Here is a 23313-nt window from a genome sequence, read left to right on the forward strand (position 1 = left end):
AGACACAACCATCACTAATCAGAGACTTACATATCTATCACCTGACCAGACTGATCACATGCTTCTCCATGACTTCTCCTAGACATGACCATCACTAATCAGAGACTTACATATCTATCACCTGACAACACTGATCACATGCTTCTCCATGACTTCTCCTAGACACGACCATCAGTACTGTCTACTTCTGCCGAGAGCCAGGTTTCTGTAAAGATAGGCTGTGACCTAGGAGACTAGCTAACCGAGGGTATGAAGTGACTGTCCATGGAAAAGTGGCCTGAAAATTCCATAAAATTCCTCCCAACCTTTTTACAGTGGGAAAGAGGAAAGAAGCAGGTCCTTTCCACGCACATCTCTCAGTGGTGAAAGTAGGTGCTGCCATAGCGGAAATGTTATACTGGGCGGAGGCGTAAGAGTAATTCTGGGTTCTGGTGATCACTGGATGCCAAAGTACATCTCCCTCTGCTGACGCCGGGGAGTTTAGCGGACTCAACCCACGTCTAGCTCACTGGCAGCGTACTAATACAGTGGAGGAAATAATTATTTGACCCCTCACTGATTTTGTAAGTCTGTCCAATGACAAAGAAATGAAAAGTCTCAGAACAGTTTCATTTCAATGGTAGGTTTATTTTAACAGTGGCAGATAGCACATCAAAAGGAAAATCGAAAAAATAACCTTAAATAAAAGATAGCAACTGATTTGCATTTCATTGAGGGAAATAATTATTTCCTCCACTGTACGTATGCAAGAGGAACCTCTTTCAGTGCAAACATATTTAGGCACACATCATGTCCAGACCCGAATTTACATCACAGGAGCCTATAGGCACAGATGTCCTGGCACCCTAGACTCCACTCTCCATGCATGCAGGCCCGGATTTACATCACAGGAGCCTATAGGCACAGATGTCCTGGCGCCCTAGACTCCACCCTCCATGCATGCAGGCCCGGATTTACCTCACAGGAGCCTATAGGCACAGATGTCCTGGCACCCTAGACTCCGCCCTCCATGCATGCAGGCCCAGATTTACATCACAGGAGCCTATAGGCACAGATGTCCTGGCACCCTAGACTCCGCCCTCCATGCATGCAGGCCCGGATTTACCTCACAGGAGCCTGTAGGCACAGATGTCCTGGCACCCTAGACTCCACCCTCCATGCATGCAGGCCCGGATTTACATCACAGGAGCCTATAGGCACAGATGTCCTGGCACCCTAGACTCCACCCTCCATGCATGCAGGCCTGGATTTACATCACAGGAGCCTATAGGCACAGATGTCCTGGCACCCTAGACTCCGCCCTCCATGCATGCAGGCCCGGATTTACATCACAGAAGGCTATAGGCACAGATGTTCTGGCACCCTAGACTCTGCCCTCCATGCATGCAGGCCCGGATTTACATCACAGGAGCCTATAGGCACAGATATCCTGGCACCCTAGACTCCACCCTCCATGCATGCAGGCCCGGATTTACATCACAGGAGCCTATAGGCACAGATGTCCTGGCACCCTAGACTCCGCCCTCCATGCATGCAGGCCCGGATTTACATCACAGGAGCCTATAAGCACAGATGTCCTGGCACCCTAGACTCCACCCTCCATGCATGCAGGCCCGGATTTACATCACAGGAGCCTATAGGCACAGATGTCCTGGCACCCTAGACTCCACCCTCCATGCATGCAGGCCTGGATTTACATCACAGGAGCCTATAGGCACAGATGTCCTGGCACCCTAGACTCCGCCCTCCATGCATGCAGGCCCGGATTTACATCACAGAAGCCTATAGGCACAGATGTTCTGGCACCCTAGACTCCGCCCTCCATGCATGCAGGCCCGGATTTACATCACAGGAGCCTATAGGCACAGATGTCCTGGCACCCTAGACTCCGCCCTCCATGCATGCAGGCCCGGATTTACATCACAGGAGCCTATAGGCACAGATGTCCTGGCACCCTAGACTCCGCCCTCCATGCATGCAGGCCCGGATTTACATCACAGGAGCCTATAGGCACAGATGTCCTGGCACCCTAGACTCTGCCCTCCATGCATGCAGGCCCGGATTTACCTCACAGGAGCCTATAGGCACAGATGTCCTGGCACCCTAGACTCCGCCCTCCATGTATACAGGCCTGGATTTACATCACAGGAGCCTATAGGCACAGATGTCCTGGCACCCTAGACTCCGCCCTCCATGCATGCAGGCCCGGATTTACATCACAGGAGCCTATAGGCACAGATGTCCTGGCACCCTAGACTCCGCCCTTCATGCATGCAGGCCTGGATTTACATCACAGGAGCCTATAGGCACATATGTCCTGGCACCCTAGACTCCCCCCTCCATGCATGCAGGCCCGGATTTACATCACAGGAGCCTATAGGCACAGATGTCCTGGCACCCTAGACTCCGCCCTCCATGCATGCAGGCCCAGATTTACATCACAGGAGCCTATAGGCACAGATGTTCTGGCACCCTAGACTCCGCCCTCCCTGCTCCAACAAACACCCACCAAACTGCACCGCAGCTGGCTGGCTGTCCCAGCTGTCACTTCTCCCTTATTTCCCTTGCCCATCACAGGTAGCTGCAGGTGCCCCTTAGCATTAGGTAGCCAGATGTACCCACAGTATTAAGTTGCTAGAGGTGCCCCAAAGTATATTAGGTAGCTAGTGGTGCCCCCAACTGAAGGGAGATCTCGTTAGAGGAATGCTGAGTCCCAGGCGAGTCACCTCTAATTTACACTTCACTCGGGGCTCTGCATTGGTAAGGCAGAATGGAGGGAGGCGCTGGGGAGGGGAGTGAGCTGCCTTTCCATTCCTTCAGGCGCCTGTAGGCACGTGCCTATCATGCCTTATGGCCCTGATCATGTCTCTCCCCCTCGCCCAGCAATGGATCTGAGTTGGTTGGAACTGGTTGGTTGAAAGGAACTCTTATTTTTTTTCTCACTTATAATAATTTTACATAACGAGGCAGGATTCCTGTGCACTGCAGGCTCACTTTAACATGGAACATCACTGATTATAGTTTACTGTATTTTTTGAAGCACAAGACTCAAAAGTGGGTAAAAAATCACTGTGTCTTATAGTCCAAATGCATGGAGTTCCTGACTTGTAAACACCTGCCAATGCAATCCTCCCACCCGCCGCAATGTCGGGGACTCCCTGTACTGTGCCCATGCAGAGGCGGACACAGGGGAACAAACAGAGGACACCGGGGAACAAAGGGAGACACAGGGGGACACAAAGGGGCATAGAGGGGGACACAAGGAGCACAGAGGTGGACACATGGGGGACACAGGGGGACAGAGGAAGGCACAGGGGAGACACAAGAGGTACAAGGAGGCATAATTCACAAGATGCCCCTTCACCATGGATGCACCAGGTTTGATATACTGTATATATTTTTCCTCTGGTTTTATCCACTAAACCAGTGATGGCTAACCTTGGCACTCCAGCTGTGACAAAACTACAAATCCCATCATGTCTCTGCCTCCCTGAGTTATGCTTAGAGCTGTCAGAGTATTGCAATGCCTCATGGGACTTGTAGTTTCACCACAGCTGGAGTGCCAAGGCTAGCCATCACTGCTCTAAACCTAGGAGCGTCTTATAGTCCCAAAAAAAAAACGGTAATTAATAAAAATGCTTATTTTTACAATATTACTTCATAAATTCTTTAGTCAACGTTTGCCCATTGCAAAATCGTTTCTCAACCTGATTTGCATTCTTAAATTTATCACAGGTGGTGACATCATTACTGCCGGCAGGTGCATCACTGCAGAAGGTTTGTTTGTTGTGTGAACCAAAGTGAGCAGAAACAACACCTGGTCACCCAAAATGCTTTGGGACAGAAGGCTTTGTGATATCACAGCCCAGACTAAGAATCGGCCGGTACAGGAAGAACAGGAAGTGGCTTAGCATGGGGAGCAGTGTTCTGCACACACAGGACAGGGTGTTCCTCGTTACAGTCAGTGAAAGCATTGTGGCATTGGCAGTAGAGCACTGGCAGCGGCCGCGTGTGATTGGCTGGTACAGGGAGAGCAGGAAGTGGCTTAGCGTGGGTTGCGCACACAGGACAGAATGTTCCTCGTTACAGGCAGTGAAGCATTGTGGCATTGGCAGCAGAGTCCTGGCAGTCCCCGCGTGTGATTGGCTCGTACAGGGAGAACAGGAAGTGGCTTAGCATGGGGAGCAGTGTGCTGCACACACAGGACAGGGTGTTCCTCGTTACAAGCAGTGAAGCATTATAGCATTGGCAGCAGAGTCCTGGCAGCGGCCGCGTGTGATTGGCTGGTACAGGGAGAGCAGGAAGTGGCTTAGCGTGGGTTGCGCTGTGCTGCACACACAGGACAGGGTGTTCCTCGTTACAGGCAGTGAAGAAGCATACAGAGTACAGAGATCCTGTGTGCTGCGTAATCCACGCTTGTAATTCAGACGTTCAGCACAGCGGACCTTTCTCAATGTTATTCTGGGACTCTCAGTTAGATGAATGTTTTTTCCGAATTCCCGGCACATGAATGAATTTCTTTATAAGCTGTAACGGGAATCTGTGGCAATGGATTGTGAGCGTCACACTCGTCCTCGGATGCCAGGCCTCACTGTCGGCGCCTCTGCTGGCATCACCATCGCTTAGGGCAGCGCAGGGCTGGGGTGGGTGTCATGTTTGCCTCGCAGCACCTCCTGGTTCACGTCTGGGACAATATCTGGATGGAGTTTGCACAGTATGTTCTTTCCATGTGGTACATGTGTTAACTTCAGGCACTCTACTAGTTTCCAGTTAAAAACATACTGCTTAATTGGACCCCCCTTGATAAAATAACCTACAGCTGCGTACACACACTAGATGAAACGTATAATAATGAGAATCTACAATGTGTACAGTGACCACCAATGCCTTGTTCAGGGATCAGACTAGCAAAAGCAGCTGGCCAAGAGCACTGCTCTCCTTACTAACCCCGCCCACCATGTGACATCATTCACTCACTAGTCCAGTAGCCACCCATGCCCCCCCGCACATTGCAACAGAACACGTTGCTAACCTGCAGGCTAGTGACTTGTCTGTACAGCCTCTGCCCCACACAGTCGCCTGATGGCTCGAGTCACGACGATCCCTGCTGGGCAACATGATTTGTACGCGGGTACAAGACCTAAGGGTATATAAACACATCCAGGTGTGATTTGGCAATGATTGGTCCATTTTACCTCCTCCATGTAGTATGAGGGATAACAGAATTTCAATAGCATGAGCATATTGTATAGGTAAACTCTCATAATTATCATTATTATTATTTTTTATTCATATAGTGCCAACATCTTCCGTAGCGCTGTACATAGTACAAACAAATAATGGGGAACAAATATACATAAAGAGACTCTGTAACCTCAAAAACGTCCCCTGGGGGGTACTCACCTCGGGTGGGGGAAGCCTCGGGATCCTAATGATGCTTCCTACGCCGTCCTCTGTCCTACGGGGGTCTCGCTGCAGCCCTCCGAACAGCCGCCGACAGACCCGACTGTCAATTCAATATTTACCTTTGCTGGCTCCAGCGGGGGCGCTGTGGCTGCTCTCGGCTCCGAACTACATCTCAGTCGGGTCCGCTCTACTGCGCAGGCGCCGGAAACTTGCGCCTGCGCAGTAGAGCGGACCCGACGGCGATCGGGTATTTCCGCCTACTTCGGAGCCGACAGCCGCCAGAGCGCCAGCGCAGGAGCCGGGAAGGTAAATAATGACGTCGCCGCTGTTCGGAGGGCTGCAGCAAGACCGCTGAGGGACAGAGGACGGCGTGGGAAGCCTCATTAGGATCCTGAGGCTTCCCCCACTCGAGGTGAGTACCCCCCCCAGGGGACGTTTTGACGTTACAGATTCTCTTTAAAATAACAGCAGTATGAGAACCGCTAGGAGGAGGTCCCTGCCCTTGCGAACTTACAATCTAGAGGGTAGTGGGGAGGAAACAAAAGGGAAGGAAACACAAGGATTAGTGGGTGAACCAGTGTGCCTTCAGTGCTGCCTATAGCAAATTATAGGCTTGTCTGAACAGGTGTGTTTTCAGAGTACGTTTGAAGGTTTCCAGACTCATGGCATGACGAACCGGCTGAGGGAGGAAGTTCCAAAGGAGAGGGACAGCCCGTTAGAAGTCTTGGATGCGAGAGTGAGAGGAGGTGACTAGGCTGGAGGACAAAAGGGTCTCCTGTGAGGAACGGAGGGTCCGGGCGTGGAGGTGTCTGGAGATTAAAGAGGAAATGTATGGAGGCGATAGCTTGTATAGAGCTTTGTATGCAAGCGTGAGAAGTTTAAACTGGATCCTTTGGGCAACTGGTAACCAATGGAGGGATCGGCAGAGAGGGGCTGCCTCAGAGGATCTAGAAGAGAGGTGGATGAGACGGGCAGCAGAGTTTAGTAGGGATTGGAGAGGTGCCAGTCTGCTTTTTGGTAGACCACAGAGTAGGGTGTTGCAGTAGTCAAGGCGGGAGATGATTAGGGCATGCACAAGCATTTTAGTTGCTTCTTGTGAAAGGAAGGGAAGGATTCTGGAAATGTTTTTGAGATGGAAGTAGCAGGAGGTAGTTAAAGTGTTAATATGTGGTTTAAAGGAGAGCTCAGAGTCCAGAGTTACCCCTAGGCAACGTGCTTTGGGGGTTGCCTAGGGGTAACATGGAAGTAGTAAAATTGGCCAAAGATTGGCCAATCAAAATTGTGTGTATGCACCAGGCTTAAAGAGACTCTGTAACATTAAAAACATCCCCTGGGGGGTACTCACCTCGGGTGGGGGAAGCCTCCGGATCCTAATGAGGCTTCCCACGCCGTCCTCTGTCCCACGGGGGTCTCTCCGCAGCCCTCCGAACAGCCGGCGACTGTGCCGACTGTCATTTCAATATTTACCTTTGCTGGCTCCAGCGGGGGCGCTGTGGCGGCTTTCCATTCCGAACTACACGGAAATACCCGATCTCATTCGGGTCCGCTCTACTGCGCAGGCGCAGGAGACTTGCGCCTGCGCAGTAGAGCGGACCCGACGGCGATCGGGTATTTCCGTGTAGTTCGGAATGGAAAGCCGTCAGAGCGCCTGCGCAGGAGCCAGGAAGGTAAATAATGACGTCACCGCTGCCCGGACTCCACGGAGGGCTGCAGCGAGACCCCTGACGGATGGAGGACGGCGTGGGAAGCCTCATTAGGATCCGGAGGCTTCCCCCACCCGAGGTGAGTACCCCCCAGGGGATATTTTTATGTTACAGTTCCTCTTTAAGGCTACGTTTCCACTTAGTGTGACATTTTCACTTCCAAAAAATCGGATAATATGTCTTTGATTGGTGAAAATTTGCTTGTAAATTTGTACATGCTTTATGCAAATTTTTGTATGTGAAATTTGGCATTAGTCAAATATAACGTAATCTCCCTAGTAACAGGTTGGTCATGACTGCTGACACCTTCCTGTAACCATGGATTTATTGCCAATTTTCGCGCAGTTGCCTATGCAAAGCATTGTACGTGAATTGTACGCAACATCTGAAAAAATGATGCAGGACCAGATTTTTTCATGCGTACGAAGGCGTATGAAAATTTGCATTGAATGGAAACAGCCCCATTCACTACCATTAGTTGCCAAATCAATGCAAATTTTCTATGCAAAAAATCTTTAACAAAACGCACAAGTGAAAACCTATCCTTAGACTACGCTAGAGACACTAAACTGTGGAGCAGTAAGTATCTGGCTGGATTTGTACTTTCCAGTGCCCAAGTCCCAAGGTCTGATGGGAAATGTCATGGTGTGTAGTAGGCATTAGTAACTCATGTATTATGTGTATGTTTTCTCTCAGCTGACAAATGATTGTATTCAGGGGTGGGCCGAGGCAGAGGCGAGAGAGGCTACAGCCTCAGGGCGCATTGTAGATGGGGCGCACAACTCTCTCAGCTATCATTCCCCTATTGTGTTTGAAGCAGAGAGAAATAAGAAAAGGGGATACATGGCAATGACTACAAGCCAGATAACTAGAGATTAAGGTGTTGGGGGCCCTGGGGCACCTCTTAGTCAAATAGTAATTAGTGTGTGACGACTGGGGTGGGAGGGATGGAGGGGCGCACTTTGGTGTCTTAGCCTTGGATGTGGGAGGACCTTGTCCCGGCTCTGATTGTATTTCCTGTCAGAGCAGCGAGTCCCTCAGTAGTGAAGCTGACGGCAGATAGAGCAGTGTTCATCTCCCTCTCTGCTCTCCTGTAAACAGACCTGTTGCTCAGCTGAAAAGAGCAGTGTTCATCTCCCTCTCTGCTCTGCTGTAATTAGACCTGTTGCTCAGCTGAATAGAGCAGTGTTAATCTCCCTCTCTGCTCTGGTGTAATCAGACCTGTTGCTCAGCTACCAAAAGGCATCAACTAGCTTATAAGAAAATTGTAACTCATTACCCTCCATGGCAAGGTTATTGGAAAAAAAAAAGATGCACCCATGCTTATTAAAATGCTGATTTTAGTTTTGTGCCTTCTTTCGGGTCCGTTCACACTGGGGATCGCAAAATACTAGCGATTTTTTTATGGTAAAAACATATTTTTTTTTTACTGTAAATTTTCAAATTTTTGAGCGGTAGCGATTACTGCTTTTTAACATTGCAATTGCGATTGCTCAAAAATCGCGAAAAGGTGCTGCATGCATCGCGTTTGTGTTTACTGTGAATCGCGAATCAACAGTGATCACGGCAGTGAGATCACTGCCATATACTTTACATTACACTAGCGCTTTAAAAAGCGCTAGCAATCGCCGGTAATTCGGTGATCCACGGTAAACGCCCGCGAATTGCCCTTGTGTGAATGGGCCCTTAGACTTTTACATTTCAACCAGATTTTTTAGCAAGTATCAATCCCGATGGGTGTGCTGTGCTGTGCATAGCCCGACTCAGTGCGGAATAAAACCACAGCTTTATTGCTGACCTGAATTAACTCCGTCTCCGTCACCAGGGCCGGGCCGAGGCATAGGCTGGAGAGGCTCCAGCCTCAGGGCGCAGTGTAGGAGGGGGCGCGCAATTCATTCAGCTATCATTCCTAATTGTGTATGAAGCAGAAAGAAATAAGAAAAGGGGATACATAGGGCTTGATTCACAAAGCGGTGCTAACTGTTAGCACGCCTGTGAAAACCCCCTTAGCACGTCTAAACAAGCTTTTCTCGCATAAAACTTTACGCGCGCAAAACTTTATGCGCGTAAAACTTTACGCGCGTACTGCACAGAGTGCAGGGCGCTCCGCGCGAAGTGCCCATTAAAGCCTATGGGACTTAGCGTGCGTAAAACTTTGCGCGCGTAACACTTTGCGCGCGCAAAGTTAGCGCGCGATCTGATTGAGAAATCCGGTGCTAACCTACTTAGCACCCTGGTTAGCGCGTCTAAAGACTTTAGACGTGCTAAGTAGGTTAGCACCGCTTTGTGAATCAAGCCCATAGACTGCTATAACTAGATATTAAGGTGTTGGGGAGGTTGTGGGCCCTGTGGCTCTCTTAGTCTAATAGCAATCAGTGTGTGACGGCTGGGGTGGGAGGGATGGAGGGGCGCACTTTGGTGTCTCAGCCTTGGGTGCTGGAGGACCTTGTCCCTGCTCTGTCCGTCACCACCAATCCCGGCGCATCATCAGAGTCCGTCAAACAGCGCGCATTGCTGTCATGGGAAACAGAGGATTATCAGAAGATGTGATTAATCCTTGGTGTGAAAGGCGATATTTGTGCTGTGATTTTGGGCTAAAACTATTCTGCATTATTTATGCATAAATATTACCATAAAAAACACAATTATACCAACCACATTCCACATAGTCTGGCTCCTGTCAGTCTCTTTTTTACATAAACAGCACATAAAACTCTGTGGTTTTATGGAGCAAAAAGTTAAAAAAAATGTTTGTAATTTAGCATTACTTGAGAAAAGAAAAGCAGCATTGGGAAAGTGGATGTCGTCATTGTGAAATGTTACCCTCTCGGAACACTGCTGATATTTGCCGACATCTATAAATCATGTGTGACGCCAGTGTAAGACACGGAGGCATCAAACATAGATTTATACCCCCCTCTGCCACATGCAGCCCCCCTTCTGTATATAGCAGTCCCCCTTCTGTATATAGCAGTCCCCATCTGCCATATGCAGCCCCCCTTCTGTATATAGCAGTCCCCCTCTGCTACATGCAGCCCCCCTTCTGTATATAGCAGCCCCCCTCTGCTACATGCAGCCCCCCTTCTGTATATAGCATCCCCCTCTGCCACATGCAGCCTCCCTTCTGTATACAGCATCCCCCTCTGCCACATGCAGCCTCCCTTCTGTATACAGCATCCCCCTCTGCCACATGCAGCCTCCCTTCTGTATACAGTAGTCCCCCTCTGCCACATGCAGCCCCCCTTCTGTATACAGCAGTCCCCATGTTTCATGTACAGCTTCATTCGCTGGCAGCAATCCTTCTTCTCCTCATTTGCCGCACCCTCTTCCGTACACAGCAACGCCCTCTTTGATGTTCAGAGCAGTCCCCTTGGGGTGGGTTCGGATTTCTGGGAAGGCCATATAGGCCCTGGCTTGGGGAGGCGGCAGTCTAATGGGAGGGCTGGACATGGAAAAAAAGATGACTGCATATGGAAAAGAGAGCTGCACTTGGAATGGGAGGGGCTGATGCACATGGAAGGACAGCCAGAAGAAAGTTGGTCTACAGGTGGAAAAAGTATAAAACCAGCAGCTGCCGTAGCTTGAGGCTTATATGGCCTTTGCCGAAATTTAGCCTTTTTTACAACAAGTTGTGAAAAAGATACACATATATATGTAAGTGTAATAAAGATATTTTTGTTTTACTTTCCTGTAGAAAAAAATCCTGGAGTGTGTTAGAAAAAAAAAAAGAGGAGTGTGTTATTCTGACCGTTCCTTCTGTTGTCCTTTTGAGGGCCAGCAAACCTAGAGAACAGTTATCAGAATTCAGTGTTGTGAGCTGGGTATTAGCAGCCAACAGTCACTGCAAAGGATCATGGGAAGTGTAGTTCTGTGACCCCGCCCAGCCCTGCTGCTCAAAATGTAAACTGTGGACAGAATTATAAAGTCAAAAATGGTACTCTAGCTTTGTTGATTAAGAATAAAATCCCATTTGTTCATATCTATACATTAATATGAATTTTGCAACCATTATTTTAGATTTCTTAATTGTGTTGCATCAACAGACTCAGGGCTTGATTCACAAAAGCGTGCTAACTGTTAGCACGGGCGTTTTCGTGCGAATTTTCGCATTGCGCGCGATCGCGAATTTTCGCGCGAATCAATATCGTTTTCGCGCGGAAACGTGAATTTTCGCGCGAAAACGATATCGATTTTGCACAAAAATTCAAGTTTGCGCGCGAAAACGATATCGATTCGCGCGAAAATTCGTGATCGCGCGCAATGCGAAAATTCGCGCGAAAACGGGCGTGCTAACAGTTAGCACTCTTTTGTGAATCAAGCCCTCAGTGTAGTCCTGCTTCAGGACTAGTATCAGCACAATAAATACTGATTGTGTTATGTTGTGAAACTGGTCCAATCTGGTGTCTAACAAAGTCCAGAGTCGGTTAGCACAACGATCTTTTAGAACTTCAGCAATTTATTCTTCACAAAGAATTGACAATTGTTTTGGGGCCACAGTGGGTCCCCTTCTTCAGAAAAGTGCAGACATAAAAAACTTTTCTGATGAAGGGGACCCTCCGTGGCCAATAAAAAACATTGTCAATTCTTTGTGTTGACACATGCATTGAAGAATACATTACTTCAGTTCTAAAAAATATGGTGTGCCAACCGACTCTGGACTTTGCTTGTTCTGTTGGGTGTTTCTTAGCACCCTAGTTATACACCTAACCAATGGAAAGGTGTGCCACTCCAAACCATTTACCTTACTCAATTTGGTGTCTACGGTAGTGTGAACCTGGCCCAGGGGTATCATACACAACAGTGGGCCAAAATTGAAAACGAGGACCAAGTTACAGGCCAACCTCTATGTCTAGTGGCCAACTCCCTCCCCTACACAGTTCCTTGGTGTCTCGTGGCCTTTGTCCTTCCCCTATACAGTTCCCTGGTGTCTTATTTCCCCTTCACTGGTGTCCAGTGCCCCTCTCCCTCTCCCATACTATTCCCTGGGGACTAGTAGTCCCCCTCCCTCCTCTATACAGTTTACTGGTGTCTAGTGGCCCCCCTTTCCTCCCCTATACAGTTCCCTGTTGTCTGGCTGCCCCCTACCTCCCCTATACAGTTCCCTGGTGTCTAGTGGTCCTCCTCTCTCCCCTTACAGTTCCCTGATGTCTAATGCCCACCCACCCCTCCCCATTCAGTTCCCTGGTGTCTAGAGGCCTCCTTTTCTGCCCCAAACAGTTGCCTGGTGTCTAGTGGTCTTCCCTCCCTCCCTTATTCAGTTCCCTGGTGTCTAGTGGCCCCTCTCTCATCACTGTGTGGCTTCGTAGTTTCAGCGCTTAGCCATATAGACAAAGCGCTCAGATACTCGCAGGCCAAATATAATGCAAAGTGGAGAAGTCACTTGTGGGCCAAACGTGATGGCACTGTGGGCCAGAGTTTGACTTGTATGACCTACCCTAATTCATATAATTATCACAGGCACTTTAGCATGGTAGTAATGGTTTTGTTTTACTGCCATGGAAACACTACCCTGGTACTCCCATCACACCTCTAGTAAGGCAATGGACACTGAGGAACAGGAAGTTACTGCAGAAAGGTAGGTGAAGCTACCAAACTTGCAGAACAGGAAGATGGTGGCCTATCAATGAGCCTGCTAGGGTTATTTACTATACAGATTGTATAGAGAACATTGGATGAATGATAGATGGATCCATAGAATTAACTGGCATTAATTTTCATTTTTACGTATTTCCTCAGGATCCTACGGAAATCATCATGAACAATGTGACAATCCCAACCCTGGATCCCTCTTCCAATTCGACTGGACATGAGGCCTGTGTGATACCCGATAGCCTTGACTGGATCTTTGCTTACCAACCAGCCTACATGTGGTTCATCTTTGTCTTGGGCTTCATAGAAAATGTTTTCGTCATCTTGGTCTTTTTGCTCCATAGAAACCACTGCACGGTGGCCGAGATCTACCTGAGCAACATGGCAACCGCGGATCTCATCCTTGTCATGGGACTTCCTTTCTGGGCTATTTGTATCGCTAACAAGTTTTACTGGCCGTTCGGCTCCTTCCTCTGTGTCACCCTCAATTCTCTTATCCAACTCAACCTCTACAGCTCTATCTACTTCCTCATGATGGTCAGCATTGACCGCTACTTAGCTTTAGTGAAGACCATGTCCTTCGGCCGAATGAGAAGAACTGGTTGTGCCAAGATCAACTGTGCCATCATCTGGATTGTTGCTATAGTGGCCAGTTTGCCCAAGGTCATATTCCGGACAGTGAAATTTATCCCAGAGTATAACACCACTCTTTGTGTCATAGAGTATCCAAACCATGACTGGGTTATTGCTACAAATTTTGTCATGAATATTTTTGGCTTCTTAATCCCAGCTGTTGTAATTGTGTTCTGCACCTACCAGATTATCAAAGTCCTGAGGAACAACACCATGCAGCAGTTTAAAGAAATCAACAATGAAAAAAAGGCCACGTGGTTGGTCTTTTCTGTTCTACTGGTGTTCATAATCTGCTGGCTTCCCTTCCATGTATTTACCTTCTTGGATACGCTGGATGCTTTTGGCATTTTCACTAAATGTTCCCAGGCCAATACCATTGAGATCGGAAACCAGTTGTCTACCTACATTGCCTACAGTAACAGCTTCATCAACCCACTGCTCTACGTGATTGTTGGCAATCACTTCCGAAAGAAAGCCAAAGAAGTCTTCTGGCAGATTCTGGCCAAGTTCAGGCCACCACGGAGAGCCTCCTTACCAATAAACTACTCTGGAGTCACCGCACGGACTTCAATTTCCATGGCAAATCAACATTTCATTTTTAAGCAATAAAATGTCCTTGTGCTATATAGAATAGACTGAACCAAAGCCAGGCGCAAGAAACCTTTGGAAAATATAGGCCTGGCGTGTTTTGGAAAAAGCTGCCATTATTTATTTTGAGTTTTATTTACTTGTGTGTAGATATGGGATACAGATCTTTCCTCGCTTGTTTGCATGTACCAGACGTCTCACTGAAAGTTGCCATATTTGGTGAGACAAGGAGATACCTTGACAATGAAGTTTTTGAGGATTTGCAGAAGTACAACTGAGGCGTAACATCATAAAGACTTCTGTTACATCATCAATAATTCCACCTTCTGGAACTTCTCACAGATGGTGCTTTAAAATGATGTCCACGTTCTCAGATTCCTTTATGGAAACTGGAGAAAAATTTGACCTGTTTTCAAGACTATTCTGCTCATTGCATCAGCTCCTCATTGGTTTCAGGTTTTTTATAAATAGTTCCTCAGGTTCTTTTTGGTAAGACAGGCAAATGCCGGAGAAAAGGTAGATTGGTTGGCTACCTAGGTACATAATCCACCTTTCACAAGATCTGCTTTTATTGAGTACACACAAGTCACTTTATTTTAGAATATATCCATTTCAGCATTATAGTCTAATGCTGGGCATACACGCTCGATTTTGCCGCTCGATTCTACCACTCGATCGATTCCCCGCTCGATTCCGCAGGCGATTCTCCTATCTTCCACTTGTTTTTCTTATCTTTTTGCATTGTCCTTAATGCGGAATCGAGCGGCGAAACGATCGGGCGGGAGATCGGACGTGTTGGAAATTATCTATCGAGCCATCTAAATGGCTCAGAATCGAGCTGTGTATTCCCAGCATAAGACCTTTATTCAATTCATTTTTTCTCCCAAAGTTTTCTCCAAGGAGATACAGATCTATCTTCTCTTTACATTAACTTTTCAGCACTTTGCAATTTAAAAAGTACCAAAAAATGGGTGAAAAGGTACTGTCAAAAGTATTCTGAGTATTTTCTTACTTGCTGGTGGCATTAAAGTCATTTTATTGTGAGGCGTTAATATATCACTTAGGAGAAAACGGTGAAGTGAATAAGGGCCCGTCTCAGATAAATGTACATATCATTGCTAATGTGTTATTTGTATAGATCTTGCGTACGGTATTTATAATGTTTGTATATAGAGGCTACGACGCTTTGTCATTATACATGCATGCTTAGTCATATTTTATTTGTATGCATCCTGCTTATTTATAATTATGTTTGTATATAGAAGCTGCCATAGTTTGTCCTTCCTTATACATAAATGCTGTACAGACAACACAAGTGTTTTGGCTTCTTGTAAAACTACCATATATGGATAAGAATCCCACTAGGACTGCAGGGGAAGTTGCAATGCGTCCAGGTTTCACCCAGTTTGGGGAGAAAAAATGTAATCAATTTCCATCCTGCTAATATGTGCACCCATATGGGTTAACAGGGCTCAATTTACTGTGAACTGTTTGGTAGAAATCTCATGTGCGGTAAATTAGTTCATGCAGTCATTTTTTTTTTTTGAGTATTCTCTGAGATTGTCACTCATGCAAAAAAAAAAATCACTGCCCCCCCCCCCGGCCCGCTGAGGGCCATTTTGGGGGGCAGGAGGGGTCGTAGCATGAGGGGAAAGTGTGGCCTCACCTCAGGCTCTCTCCTCAGCGCGCTCCCCTCCTGCATCTATCAGTGGCAGCGGGCGGCGGCAGGACACATACCTCCATCCACCGCAGAGGTCCATCTCTAAGTGCTTCATGCTACTTCCTGTTTAAACAGGAAGTAGCATCAGACACTTAGAGATCGGAAACTCCGGCGCATGGAGGTATGCCGCCGTCTGCTGTAATTGCAGGAGGGGAGCGCGCTAAGGAGAGAGCCTGAGGTGAGGGAGGGGACAGTCCCCCCTCCCTGCCGATGTGCGGCCATTCTTTCCTGTCATGTTGCAACCCCTCCTGCCCCCCAAAATGGCCCTGAGTGCCCCCCACGGGTTCAGGAGCTGCAGCCCCTAGTGTTACGCCCCCTGCATGCAGTAGTAGTTCGGTACATTTTCAAACCACTTCATGACAATTCACAAAGATTCCCACCTCATGCGGTATTTGATTCTGTATATTAAAGTGTACCCGAGACGACATGATGAGATAACGTGTGAGGGTACAGTACTGAACCTAATAATAACCAGGCTGTTTTACTTGTTTTTTTTTCTGCCTGAAAGAGGTAATTTTCAGGCATGGAAGTGACAGCTTCTGTCTTGTCGGTACCTTATCGGGAATATAGTAATCATCACTGATAAGCAAATTACAGCCATAAAAGTTTTCCTGGCAGAACACAACTTCTGAGAGCAGAGAGAGAGATAAAATACATGAACTATTGACCTTTTTTTTTTAACTCTGGGACACTTAATAGGCTGCCACTGAGCAGAGGCAACAAAACATTCAATCTACTTTGTAAATGTTTAAATACAAAATAAAACCATAGGGTATCTAAAAAAAGGTAATTTTTAGGAGTAGGAGGATAAATATAATTGTTTATCTCATCGGTTTATTTTCACCTCGGGCTCACTTTAAGGAATCATTATTTAATTCAGTATTTGATTATTGCAGTGCAGGGAAATGGTTGCCAGATGTGACAGCATTCTTTATAGTACTCACAAAGAGCCAAGTCCAAGCTGCATAAAATTCACATAAAATGTATAACCAGGATTGCTCAAATCCGATCCGGGAGATAGCCCGGGGGGGGGGTCAAGCTTACCTGTCTGACGTCTTCTTAGGTATTCACGCACGTCTCGTGATTACAAACACTTCCTCCTTCAACCCGGAAGGAGGAAGTGTTTGTAGTCACGTGACCGCCGCTTGGACCGCATCATGGGAGGCGGCGAGGGACATACCTAAGAAGATGTCAGACAGGTAAGCTTGAACCCCCCCCCCCCCCCCGCACAGCTTTACTGGGAGATATCCGGATAGCAACTATCCGGCTATCTCCCGGATTTGAGCAAGCCTGTGTATAACAGCTCAAAACCATTAGTACCTTATTAACCACTAGGGACCTTAGCCAGTTTAATAACGGGCTCTAGGTCCGCCACCGCCGCTACCTGTCAGCGCACGTGCCCCTTCGCCGCGCATGCATGCACCTGCTCATCACGCCCCCTGGCTGTCCTGCTCCCATCCCAACAACGGCTGTCCCTGCAGCAGACGCAGGGACACACACGGACATGGGACGCAGAGACACAGGGGTTTTTATTAGGTAGGATCAGTGGCTTATTAACTGTTTTTGATTCCTATACAAAAATCTTGAGGATTCGTGTTTTACAAAATGAAATTTGAGAGAAAAAAGGTTTTCATTAACTTTCTTACCTTCCTGAATAGTTTAATCAACTTTCCCCTTTTCTCTGCCCGCTGTTTCCACTTCTTTCTACTTCCTACCACCCTTCTGTTGGCCAATCAAAATTGTACGTGTGTACCTGGTTTAAATCTAATGCTGGATTCACACCATACAATTTTTCAGCCGATTTACTTGGCCGATCTAATATTTCCAGCATGTCCGATCTAAGGATCGATCGATTTTATGACCGATTTCCATAGAAACGATCGGAAATCACTCATAAAATCGCTCATAAAATCGATCGATCTTCAGAATCGGACATGCTTGAAATATTAGATGGGGCAGGTAAATCGGCGGAAAAATTGTATGGTGTGGATCCAACATAAGAGCAAACTCTGTTGTCAGGAAGACCTGCTGACTGCGGAAGCTCTGAGGAGAGTCACATGATCAGCTGCGAGTCAGCTGATCCATTCTCCCGGGGTAGCTGGTGGTATCGGGGACAGACGTTCTTTTCTGTGTCCTCACAGCTGGTCAAGCATGCACCTCCCCCCCTCCGTCGAGCTGCCGCATGCAGGAGAGTTCTGCGATGGGGGTGCACACTTGGCTGTACAGCGCATGCGCAGAAGAGGATGACTGGCCACAATTGACAGATATAGTGGCGTCTGCCATAGGAGAACGGAGCGGCCGGGGAGGGCAGTGAAGGACCCCATACACCTCATGGGCCTGGAGAAAGCATAAATAATCAGTCTGTACCATCTCTAGTACACTATAAATCAGATGCTGAAGTTGAGGAAGTGATTACATTATCAGTCAAGTGTACATACTGTAATCATTACTTCTCTAAGGTCAGGGATTTGGTACCATTTCTACCTTGGATTACCAATACCTGCTAACTTTTTGAGATGAGAAAGAGGGACACTTAAGCCACGCCCCTGCCACACCCCTGATCACGCCCCCGTCACACCCCTAGTCACGCATACCATAAAGATTTCATAAGAAAAATATGTTGATCTATAATTCAAACCACACTGGTCCTTTCTATCCTGCTTCATTTTCCTTCATATTAACATTTTAAAATTAGTAATATATCAATTTAAAGCATGGAAATAAAGTTTAGAGTCAATCAAACACATTTTTTATTAGAGAAATAGAAATATATATATATATATATATATATATATATTTACATAGAAAGAGGGACAGCGTCCTGAAAGAGGGACAAATGAGGAGGAAAGAGGGACAGAGGGACAGTTGGGAGCCATGGATTACCTATTGTTGGCATATACTCCACTTTTTGATTCTCCAAACGCCTCCAGCTTATATTCAGTTCCTAATTACCCCCATCTAGGGGCTAATATTCCTGGAAGGCCTCCAAGTGTGTTAGCTTTTTCTTTCAAGCTGCGACCACCCTATTTGCCAGGGACAAGGCCGAGTGGAGACGGCACCTCCCCCCATACTTGATGGGCGGTTGCTTCCGGGGCCCCCCAGCTTTTTGAGTATATTACCTTTATCTGCACATTCCTTCTGGTGACCCAATGATTATACCCCAGACTGGGCTCCTGGTCTTCCTTTGTTTTTGTTTCTTACAAGTACCTCCTATTTTAAATTGACAAAGGCCTCAACCTGGTACAGTTGGTCATTGGGTGACTGGGGTTCAAACTCAGAAAGGGGGCGGAGCCACAAACAGCCAATCAGATTTGTTTCATTTCTGTGGCAAAATGTAAATAGTTGATGCAGAGGAACCCAAAGCTCACATACTTGGTTATTGAGTAATTGTGCGTCAAGGTTAGAAAAAGTGTGCGGAGCCATCAGCCAAATATATATCCGGGCAGCGCCGGGTCTTCGGCTAGTATGTAATATAAATACAGCGGCTACACAAGAGAAGCAGTTGCTCATCAGTTGGTAGGGAGGGTGGGGCTTGGAAAGGGATGTCCTCATGCAGTGCCCCCTGCTGGTCACATAATCTACTATTGCGTGTGACTGCGCGCTCTCTCCTGTCTATGGTCGCCTGTCTCAGCTCTGGTTAGTACTGCAGACACACAGGTGCAAGTGTTTGCACTTTTTATTGGCTGACAGGTTCTTTGCGGAGTGCAGTCTTGGAATGAGCATTCTTGTGTTTGGCATTTAGTTCTGTGGCAGTTGTGAGTGATTCTCCGCCCTGGTGGTGGTGTAAGACCTCATGTCCAGTTCTTGTTAATGAGCCATTTTTAAGCTTGGGAAAAGTGGAATAGTGCAGATCAGTCACGTACCTGCTAGAAATATATCTGTTTATTTACGGAGGAGTCAAACATTCCTACATAACATTCGCTCTCTGCCCGAGAAGTCAGGCTCTAGAGACACAACTTGCTTAGATAAAAACCTCCTTTCCAGATGGTGAAAGAGAAACAAGCACCTGAAATGTAAACGTCTCTATTTCTGAAGTTATAAAAATAACACCCGGCTGGAGCTCTCCCCTCCTCCTGTGCAGGACTAACACCCGGCTGGAGCTCTCCCCTCCTCCTGTGCAGGACTAACACCCGGCTGGAGCTCTCCCCTCCTCCTGTGCAGGACTAACACCCGGCTGGAGCTCTCCCCTCCTCCTGTGCAGGACTAACACCCGGCTGGAGCTCTCCCCTCCTCCTGTGCAGGACTAACACCCGGCTGGAGCTCTCCCCTCCTCCTGTGCAGGACTAACACCCGCCTGGAGCTCTCCCCTCCTCCTGTGCAGGACTAACACCCAGCTGGAGCTCTCCCCTCCTCCTGTGCAGGACTAACACCCGGCTGGAGCTCTCCCCTCCTCCTGTGCAGGACTAACACCCGGCTGGAGCTCTCCCCTCCTCCTGTGCAGGACTAACACCCGGCTGGAGCTCTCCCCTCCTCCTGTGCAGGACTAACACCCGGCTGGAGCTCTCCCCTCCTCCTGTGCAGGACTAACACCCGGCTGGAGCTCTCCCCTCCTCCTGTGCAGGACTAACACCCGGCTGGAGCTCTCCCCTCATCCTGTGCAGGACTCAGGAGTGCCAAAACTAGAGTGACCAGATTTTTTAGGCTCATCCTGGGACGGGGGGAATGGGGGGGGGGGGGGGGGCGAAAAACAGTGTGCGGCGTGCTCGCCGAAAAATGTGGTGTCTGAATACATTCTATGGGCGGAGCTAACGTAATGATGCAACAGCGAGGTATAAGAAAGCAGTGTTTACGCCGTGATGTGGTCAAACGTGGATTCACATCATAGGTGTGCAGAAACTGTGTGATGCTATTTAATAGTATGCTATAACCCCAAAGCAGCAAACACAGCCAACTATGACCATTAAATAATAAATGCAGCAACAGTTACCCCAGACACCACAAAATAAACGCAATGGGCAACATGTCAGCACAAAATAAACGCATTGCGGGCAACATTTCAGCACAAAATAAACGCAATGCGGGCAACATTTCAGCATAAAATAAACGCAATGTGGGCAAACATGTCAGCACAAAATAAACGCAATGGGGGCAAACATGTCAGCACAAAATAAACGCATTGCGGGCAAACATGTCAGACCAAAATAAACGCAATGGGGGCAAACATGTCAGCACAAAATAAACGCATTGCGGGCAAACATGTCAGTACAAAATAAACGCAATGGAGGCAACATTTCAGCACAAAATAAACGCACTGCGGGCAACATGTCAGTACAAAATAAACGCACTGCGGGCAAACATGTCAGTACAAGATAAACGCACTGCGGGCAAACATGTCAGTACAAGATAAACGCACTGCGGGCAAACATGTCAGTACAAAATAAACGCACTGCGGGCAAACATGTCAGTACAAGATAAACGTACTGCGGGCAAACATATCAGTACAAGATAAACGCACTGCGGGCAAACATGTCAGTACAAGATAAACGCACTGCGGGCAAACATGTCAGTACAAGATAAACGCACTGCGGGCAAACATGTCAGTACAAGATAAACGCACTGCGGGCAAACATGTCAGTACAAGATAAACGCACTGCGGGCAAACATGTCAGTACAAGATAAACGCACTGCGGGCAAACATGTCAGTACAAGATAAACGTACTGCGGGCAAACATGTCAGTACAAGATAAACGCACTGCGGGCAAACATGTCAGTACAAAATGAACACAATTTGGGCAAACATGTCAGTACAAGATAAACGCACTGCGGGCATACATGTCAGTACAAGATAAACACACTGCGGGCAAACATGTCAATACAAAATGAACGCACTGCGGGCAAACATGTCAGTACAAGATAAACGCACTGCGGGCAACATGTCAGTACAAAATAAACGCACTGCGGGCAAACATGTCAGTACAAGATAAACGCACTGCGGGCAAACATGTCAGTACAAGATAAACGCACTGCGGGCAAACATGTCAGTACAAAATAAACGCACTGCGGGCAAGCAAACATATCAGTACAAGATAAACGCACTGCGGGCAAACATGTCAGTACAAGATAAACACACTGCGTGCAAACATGTCAGTACAAGATAAACGCACTGCGGGCAAACATGTCAGTACAAGATAAACGCACTGCGGGCAAACATGTCAGTACAAAATAAACGCACTGCGGGCAAGCAAACATATCAGTACAAGATAAACGCACTGCGGGCAAACATGTCAGTACAAGATAAACGCACTGCGGGCAAACATGTCAGTACAAGATAAACGTACTGCGGGCAAACATGTCAGTACAAGATAAACGCACTGCGGGCAAACATGTCAGTACAAGATAAACGTACTGCGGGCAAACATGTCAGTACAAGATAAACGCACTGCGGGCAAACATGTCAGTACAAGATAAACGCACTGCGGGCAAACATGTCAGTACAAGATAAACGCACTGCGGGCAAACATGTCAGTACAAGATAAACGCACTGTGGGCAAACATGTCAGTACAAGATAAACGCACTGTGGGCAAACATGTCAGTACAAGATAAACGCACTGCGGGCAAACATGTCAGTACAAGATAAACGTACTGCGGGCAAACATGTCAGTACAAGATAAACGCACTGCGGGCAAACATGTCAGTACAAAATGAACACAATTTGGGCAAACATGTCAGTACAAGATAAACGCACTGCGGGCATACATGTCAGTACAAGATAAACACACTGCGGGCAAACATGTCAATACAAAATGAACGCACGGCGGGCAAACATGTCAGTACATGATAAACGCACTGCGGGCAAACATGTCAGTACAAGATAAACGCACTGCGGGCAAACATGTCAGTATAAGATAAACGCACTGCGGGCACACATGTCAGTACAAGATAAACGCTCTGCGGGCAAACATGTCAGTACAAGATAAACGCACTGCGGGCAAACATGTCAGTACACGATAAACGCACTGCGGGCAAACATGTCAGTACAAGATAAACGTACTGCGGGCAAACATGTCAGTACAAGATAAACGCACTGCGGGCAAACATGTCAGTACAAAATGAACACAATTTGGGCAAACATGTCAGTACAAGATAAACGCACTGCGGGCATACATGTCAGTACAAGATAAACACACTGCGGGCAAACATGTCAATACAAAATGAACGCACGGCGGGCAAACATGTCAGTACATGATAAACGCACTGCGGGCAAACATGTCAGTACAAGATAAACGCACTGCGGGCAAACATGTCAGTATAAGATAAACGCACTGCGGGCACACATGTCAGTACAAGATAAACGCTCTGCGGGCAAACATGTCAGTACAAGATAAACGCACTGCGGGCAAACATGTCAGTATAAGATAAACGCACTGCGGGCACACATGTCAGTACAAGATAAACGCTCTGCGGGCAAACATGTCAGTATAAGATAAACGCACTGCGGGCACACATGTCAGTACAAGATAAACGCTCTGCGGGCAAACATGTCAGTACATGATAAACGCACTGCGGGCATACATGTCAGCACAAGATAAACGCACTGCGGGCAAACATGTCAGTATAAGATAAACGCACTGCGGGCACACATGTCAGTACAAGATAAATGCAATGCGGGCAAACATGTTAGTACAAAATGTACACAATGTGGGCAAACACTTCACCTGCAAGAAAAGGCATTT

General features: G+C 47.5%; 1 protein-coding gene across 2 annotated transcripts in view; it reads left to right on the forward strand.

Annotated features, from left to right (window-relative positions):
* LOC137532211 (B2 bradykinin receptor-like) overlaps positions 1 to 15179 on the forward strand; it is a 103913-nt gene extending 88734 nt beyond the window's left edge. For both annotated transcript variants that reach the window (XM_068252459.1, XM_068252460.1), the window contains one exon: positions 12846 to 15179. In XM_068252459.1, coding sequence (XP_068108560.1) covers positions 12864 to 13940 — 1077 coding nt within the window. In that variant the 5' untranslated portion in view covers positions 12846 to 12863 and the 3' untranslated portion in view covers positions 13941 to 15179. The remainder of the gene's footprint in view (positions 1 to 12845) is intronic.
* The last annotated feature ends 8134 nt before the right edge of the window (positions 15180 to 23313 follow it).

The sequence above is a fragment of the Hyperolius riggenbachi genome, chromosome 9 (genome assembly GCF_040937935.1).
Source record: "Hyperolius riggenbachi isolate aHypRig1 chromosome 9, aHypRig1.pri, whole genome shotgun sequence".
Taxonomy (NCBI): domain Eukaryota; kingdom Metazoa; phylum Chordata; class Amphibia; order Anura; family Hyperoliidae; genus Hyperolius; species Hyperolius riggenbachi.